This window comes from Pogoniulus pusillus, chromosome 37 (assembly GCF_015220805.1).
Source record: "Pogoniulus pusillus isolate bPogPus1 chromosome 37, bPogPus1.pri, whole genome shotgun sequence".
In the NCBI taxonomy this organism is placed as follows: domain Eukaryota; kingdom Metazoa; phylum Chordata; class Aves; order Piciformes; family Lybiidae; genus Pogoniulus; species Pogoniulus pusillus.
The window spans coordinates 4,200,211-4,207,142 of record NC_087300.1 but is presented as its reverse complement, the minus strand read 5'-3'; the positions used below and the strand labels follow the sequence as shown (position 1 = coordinate 4,207,142).

At 45.4% G+C, this 6,932-nt stretch overlaps 1 protein-coding gene across 1 annotated transcript in view; it reads right to left on the bottom strand.

The window, feature by feature from the left end:
* Positions 1-6,932, bottom strand: part of LOC135190956 (protein argonaute-3) — a 44,661-nt gene that overhangs the window by 12,083 nt on the left and 25,646 nt on the right. Inside the window, exons 15-18 of the mRNA XM_064172804.1 lie at positions 5,625-5,819; positions 4,827-4,961; positions 4,043-4,144; positions 2,165-2,364 (exon numbers count right to left, since the gene is read on the bottom strand). Coding sequence (XP_064028874.1) covers positions 2,165-2,364; positions 4,043-4,144; positions 4,827-4,961; positions 5,625-5,819 — 632 coding nt within the window. The remainder of the gene's footprint in view (positions 1-2,164; positions 2,365-4,042; positions 4,145-4,826; positions 4,962-5,624; positions 5,820-6,932) is intronic.

The following is a 6,932-nucleotide window of genomic DNA, read 5'->3' as shown; positions in this document are numbered from 1 at the left end:
AAGGGACTTCAAAGCTCATCCAGTTCCAACCCCCCACCATAGGCAGGGATGCCTCTCACTAGAACAGGTTGCTCAAGGCCTCACCCAGCCTGGCCTTGAACACCTCCAGGGAGTGTCTTTAACCCCATAGGCTCATCCTCCTGCCTGCAATCATGGAATCATAGAATAGTCTAGGTTGGAAGGGACCTCAAGAATCATCCAGCTCCACCTCCCCACCGTAGGCAGGGTCACCTCTCACTAGAGCAGGTTGCTCAAGGCCTCATCCAACTTGTCCTTGGACGCCTCCAGGGAGGTTGTGGAGCACAGAAGCACAGAACATGATTTTTGATCACATTCTGTTATTCTGTGCTCCGCAACCTCCCTGGGCAACCTGTGCCAGTGTCTCACCACCCACACTGGAAAGAACTTCTTCCTAAAATCCAGTTTGAATCTCCCCTCTGCCAGTTTAAACTCATTACTTCTCGTTTTGTCATTACCAGACCTTGTCAGTAGTCCCTCCCCAGCCTTCCTGTAGCCCCCTTCAGATACTGGAAGGCCACTATAAGGTCTCCTCAAAGCCTTCTCTTCTCCAGGCTGAAGAGCCCCAGCTCTTGCAGCCTGTCCTTACAGCAGAGCTGCTGTAGCCCTCTGAGCATCTCCGTGGCCTCCTCTGGACTCGCTCCAATAGTTCGATGTCCTCCATCTAAAGCAGGCTGCCCAGGGCCACATCGAGTCTGATCTTGAATGTCTTCAGGAACACATCCCTGGACAATCTATGCCAGTGTTTTACCAGGCTCACAGTGAAGAGCTCCTTCCTGTTGTCCAACCCTGCTCCAGTTCCAACCACTACCCCATGACACAGAATCACAGAAACATGCAGGTTGGCAAAGCCCCTCAGGATCACCAAGTCCAACCTAGAACCCTACTCTACAAGATTCACCTTAAACCATAGCCCCAAGCACCACATCCAAATCACCCTTAAACACATCTAGGGTGGGTGACTCCACCACTTCACTGGGCAGCTCATTCCACTCCATGACCACTCTATCCATGAAAAAGTTTTTCCTAATGTCCAATCTAACCCTACCCAGCCTCACCTTGAGGCCATTCCCCTTTATTCTGTCTCCAATTACTTGAGAGAAGAGATCAGCAGCAGACCTCTCCACAATGTCCCTTCCTACCACCACAGGCCCTTCTAAAAAGTCCCTCCCCAGCCTTCAGATATGAAAATGCAGCTATAAGTTCTACCTAGAGCCTTCTCTTCTCCAGGGGAAACACCCCTGACTCTCTCAGCCTGTTCTCATAGAGGTGCTCCAGCCCTCTGATCATCTTTGTGGCCCTCTTCTGGACCAGCAGGTCCATGTCCATCAAAAATCCACTCTGACATCTCTGCAATGCTCAGGAGAGCACTATGGCAGCACTAACAGAATGGTATCCTGAAAAATCTGCTTGTCTGCTCATCCTGCACCCTCAAGGTTTCTGACAAATGCCCTCACCTCAGCTGTTCCGTTTGCTCATCTATAAATAAGCCTGTTACAAACATGTTTATGGCTTGAAGGTTATGAAGTGCTTCTGATGTAGAAAGCAGAGTTAGGTAAGTGGCAGGCACTTAACCTTTGCATCACTCACGATTCCTCTAATTCTAAAGGAAAAAGAAGCCCTACATGCGTAGCTTTCTTCCCTCAGAACACGTCAAAGGCTGAGCAGAACGTTAAAGTAAATGCATAGAATCATGGAATTGGTTTGGTTGGGAAAAAAAAGCCTCTGAGATTATCAAGTCCAACCATCAACCCAGCACCACCAAGGCTACTAAACCATGGCCTGCAGCGCCATGGCCATGCATTTCTTTCACACCCCCCAGGGATGGTGACTCCACCAGCAACTTGGGCAGCCTCTTCCAAGCCCTGACTACTCCTTTAGTGAAGACATTTTTCCTAATACCCAACCTAAAACATCCCCTGTCACTATTAAAGTTCTTCTCATCTGAGTGTTATTTAGTTGAATCCCCTAAGCCACCCCTGTCTGACGCTGAGCAGCAGCTGCCAGCAACCATTATCTTAAGACCAGTCCCTGCAGTAAACGCAAATTAACTGCCAAACGAGCAGCAATTATCTCCAGTCAGATACACCTGACAATGGAGCAAAGACCCACAGGGACCACACCTGAAGCTTCCATTGTCACTTACCTGTCGTGTTCTTTGTCCACAAGATGGTATCGTGCTCTGAATGCTACCAAGTGAGCATAATAGGCTGGTGCGGGGATAGAAACCGATCGTGTGCAGCGCACATATGTGTGGCAGAGCTGGTAAGTCAGCAGCTGGAGTTCATCTGCAGTAAAACAGTTATCATCCCACAAAACATGATAGTGTGAGGGACGGCTGGTACCCTGAGAAGAAGGAAACAACGATTCACTTATCTGGCTTTGCCAAATGATCATCAATTTTTAAGCTCAGAAAGGGCCAGACTGTCTTGTCTGAACTCCTTTAAAACGGCAGCCAAAAAAAATGCACTTTTAAAGCAGGCCCTGAATGTGTTTAAAGATTTGTAAGCCTAACATGCTTTACATGATTATACTGCTGTAATTATTCTTGCCTGGAAGAAACCTCACAGGCCTTCTAGATACCCCTCAAACAGCAAAACGTGCTTCCAACATGACTAAACCATGATTACACCACTTCTTAACTACCTTCAATTAAAAACTGTTCCTCATCAAGACACATTTCCCACAGAAGTAACTGCTGCTTAACTCCTTTCAACTCCTTAGCAGATTAAGAGTATGAACACTAAAAGCAGCTCCAGCTTTTCTAAAGTCTAACACTCTTCCTGACCTCCACACAATGTCCTTCAGCTTCAGGAGCTGCTTTGCCCTTCAGCATTGTGCTGAATCTGATTTGTACGTGTTAAGGCTCTCCCCAGACACACACTTTCACCATCAGTACTTGAATGTTTCCTTACAGATCATGAAGAAGCTCTGAATACCACGTACAGTTCTGAGAAACTCAGACCGAGTTAGAATCATAGAATCAGTCAGAGTTGGAAGGGACCACAAGGATCATCTAGTTCCGACCCTCCTGCATAGGCAGGGACACCCTACCCTAGACCAGTTCTCTCTTAAATGACTGACTTGCACTTTGAAAGACACTGGTTTTGAGGGAACACTCCTTTTCCCTCCTGGTTTACCCTACATAGAGTTAAATCTTACACTGTAACCGAATTAGGTCAATAGCTGTGTTTTAGCAAGGGTAGAAGTCTCTCCTTTTAAAAATACATCTATTTTAGAAGTACCAATTAAGTTGAGACTTTTGTGGCTTGCTACATGAAAAGCAATATGCTGCAACTACATCTGGGATTTGTGTTTCAGCTTGGATTGATACTATTTTTTACTTCTAAGTGGTCAAAACCCAGCTTGCCCAGATCCAGCATTGGAACAGACACATAAGGGTAGGACAGCAGCAGGACTTTCAACTCCTGAAATGAAACCAAAATGGAGATCTCCACCCAACCTAACTAAACCTTAGGAGAATTTGGTCGACTCACAGGGTAAAAATGTCAAGAGTTAATTTTCCCTCGTTTTTAAGCAACGTCCTGGTACAATTTTTGTCATTAAGTTGACTCCACTGCACTGCTGGCAATACCAGCACACTGCTGGATTTAATTTCCACACAGCCTGCAATTCACCAGTCTGCATTCAGTCAGCAAATAAACACTGCCTTGGAGTCCTCCAAACAGTTTATGTTGGAGAACCTGATTCGATGTTAATTTCATTGTGGTTATAAATCATTGAAATAACAAGTTCTGTTTTCAGAAATACCTAAAGGAACAAAATAAGGTGATCTGTTTAAAATCAGTTTTAAGAAGTATCACTTACCATCAAGTTTTAAAGGGGTAGCAAAGAGGACCCCTTAAGCAAATAATAGTTAGCTCTGCCAGAATGTGGTACCCGGCATAAAACAGAGCTACCTGACATTACTCTGCTAAATAATTGTTTGCAAACATGAGTGGCACGAAAAGGAGAAAGCCAACACGTCCTAAATCCAAAGTTACTTACACAGAAGCAACCATACCTGTATTCCAGCATGGCTACAGAGGTAAAAATCAAACTCATAGGGATGTGTGATATCTGTGTCTACAGTGGTGCCAGCCGGAATATTGCCGCTTCGTCCAACCTAGAGAAAAGAGCTTGTTGAAAAGTGCTGCTAAGAAATCTTTCCAGACCTCAGGTGCAATTAAAAACAGAGACTGTGTTCAAGACATGCCAAGTGTCAGTGAGGGAACTGCCTCGCTGCTTTTGTTGATGCAGCAGCCAAGGATGACTCAGGCTGGAAGGGATCTCAGAGATCATCTAACCCCAACCTTCCTGCCACGTTCAGGGATGTCTCTCAGCTAGATTCTGCTGATCAAGGCCTCATCCAATCTGGCCTTGAACACCCCAGCAAGGAGGCACCCACAACCTCCCTGGGCTGACTATTCCACACCCCTACTGAAGAACTTTTTCCTAAGATCCAGTCCAACCCTGCTCTCCCCCAGCTTCAAACCATTCCCCCTTATCCTGTGTCTCTAGACACCCTCATGCAAAGTCTCTCTGCAGCCATCCTGTAGTACCCCTTCAGGTACTGCAAGGCAGCTATAAGGTCCCCCTGAAGTCTTCTTTTCTGTAGGCTGAACAACTCCAGCTCCCTCATCCTGTCCTCACAGCAGAGGTGTCCAGATGTTCCAGGTTTGACGATGACACTCTATGGCTTTCCACCATCTCAACTCAGAACATTGTGCTTACCAATTCACCATCTTCCCTGAAGGCAAAGACAACCACATGCACTGAGAAGCATTTCCCCACAAGGTGCTCATTACCCTTTCTGTTCTGTCAGCACAGAACAATCGTGTGTGGTGCCTTTTCTGCACCACGATGTAGGTGATTCCTGGCTGATAATCCTTCTCCAGGCTGATGCAGGCTTCTCGAATGGCCAGCAGCTCGTAATACAAAACCTGCAAGGGTAAGAACAGAACAGGTGAGGTTCTCCTTCTACTGCCTTCCCCACATACCACATAACAAAATGCTTTGTAGTTACCATTAAGTGCAATTAGTGATCTTAGGAAGTTCCTAGGGATAGCGTTTCTAAAGTTGACTTTTAAGACCTCAATGATCTTAAATGTCTTTTCCAACCAAAACAATTCTGACTCCCAATTCCAAGATGTCTCGTCCCAGACAGGAAAGAAGTTGCAACTTCTCTTACCCAGCATCCTTAAGAAATCCTCTCAAGTCTCAATTATTTGCATAGATTCATAAAATGGTTTGGGTTGGAAAAGACCTTAAAGATCATCCAGTTCCAATCCCTCTGCCACGGACAGGGACACCTTCCACTAGCCCAGTTTATTCCAGGTGCCATCCAGCCTGGCTTTGAACACCTCCAGGGAGGAGACATCCACATCTCCCCAGGCAACCCGTTTCAGTGTCTCACCACCCTTCCCTGTAAAGAATTTCCTCCTAATACCCAGCCTATATCTCCTCTCTTCCAGCATCAATCCATTCCCTCTTGTCTTATCACTATTTTGTAGGATCTTGGTGTCAACGAAGCAACTCAAGCAGCACAGCAACTGGAGTTAGTACAAAGCTAGAGAGTCCTTCAAGAAAGCCACAAATGAACCAACCTGTCGAAATTGCCCTTCAGAGACCCCGTCCCTGTAGAAGATGATACGTGTGGGCTTGAACCGTGTGGACTTGTAGAACTGGATGAGCAGCTCTCTCACCATGGAGGCAAGATCTTGGATGATCTCCTGCCGGGGTCGCTGAACTCTCACCGTGGCACAGTACCGGCTTGGATGAGCATCCATACTACCTACAACCTTCAGGAGAGGATGCCATGAATCAACACTTCGAGAGCAAAGCTGTACCAGTACAAATTCAAACAGTAAAACCAGGCAAGAGCAGTGATTTTCAAGTAAAAGACACTCACAGTAAGCCAACTAGCACAGTAATATTTTTAAGCATAGCTTGAAGCAGGTGCAGATTTAACACCTCCAAGCACCCTGAAACACAGCTGCAGAACTTGTCTTCCCTGAAGCCTTCTTTGTGGAGAGCAGATTCATGCATAATCACAGAATCAACCAGGCTGGAAGAGACCTCCAAGATCATCCAGCCTAACCTGGCACCCAGTCCTAGCCAGTCAACCAGATGACGGCACTAAGTGCCTCATCCAGTCTTGTCTTGAACACCTCCAGGGATGACAACTCCACCACCTCAAGTTTCAGATAACCTCCAAGGACTTTTCAAATCTCAAGTGACTCTGAAGAAGCAGCTCACACACAATCTCAGTATGCAACTGGACACAGTAAATTAGTTTGAGTATCATTTTTTGGCATATCAATGGTAAAAAAAGCATCACTGCAATGATTTAAGAGCTCAGTATAACATATGGTCACCAAGTAGAATGAAATCTTAGCAATCATCCTTCTAGACTCCTCACCACATCAAGGCACTTTTTGTGGTTTGTTTTTCTTTACAATGTCAGGAAATAGAAATTTAAAATCTCATAATCCAAGCACAGAATTTTTATTTTCTCTGAAGCTTTCTCACTTTTTACACAGAGAAACACTGCAGTTAGCCTCAGTGTTTTTAAATACTTCAATCAATGCCAGGTAAAATACCAACAGGACAAAATAAGGACCGATCGAGCATCCAACCACCACCTCAACCTCCTGGACTGTAGCAACACAAAAGGTGAGAAGTAGCAAAACCATTCCTGCTAAACCAGGCCTTTATTTAGATTTTTCTGCTTTAAAAACACAACAAATGTTATCATCTAACATTGTAAAGCTGCACTATTCCCCTCACTGAATCAAAGAGCCTCAGAGGTTGGAAGGGACCTCCAGAGTACTCCCTGCCTGAGAGTACTTCTGCAGAACTTTGTTAAATAATAAAGTGCTATTTTACCTTGATTAGAAGTAAACAAAGCTAAG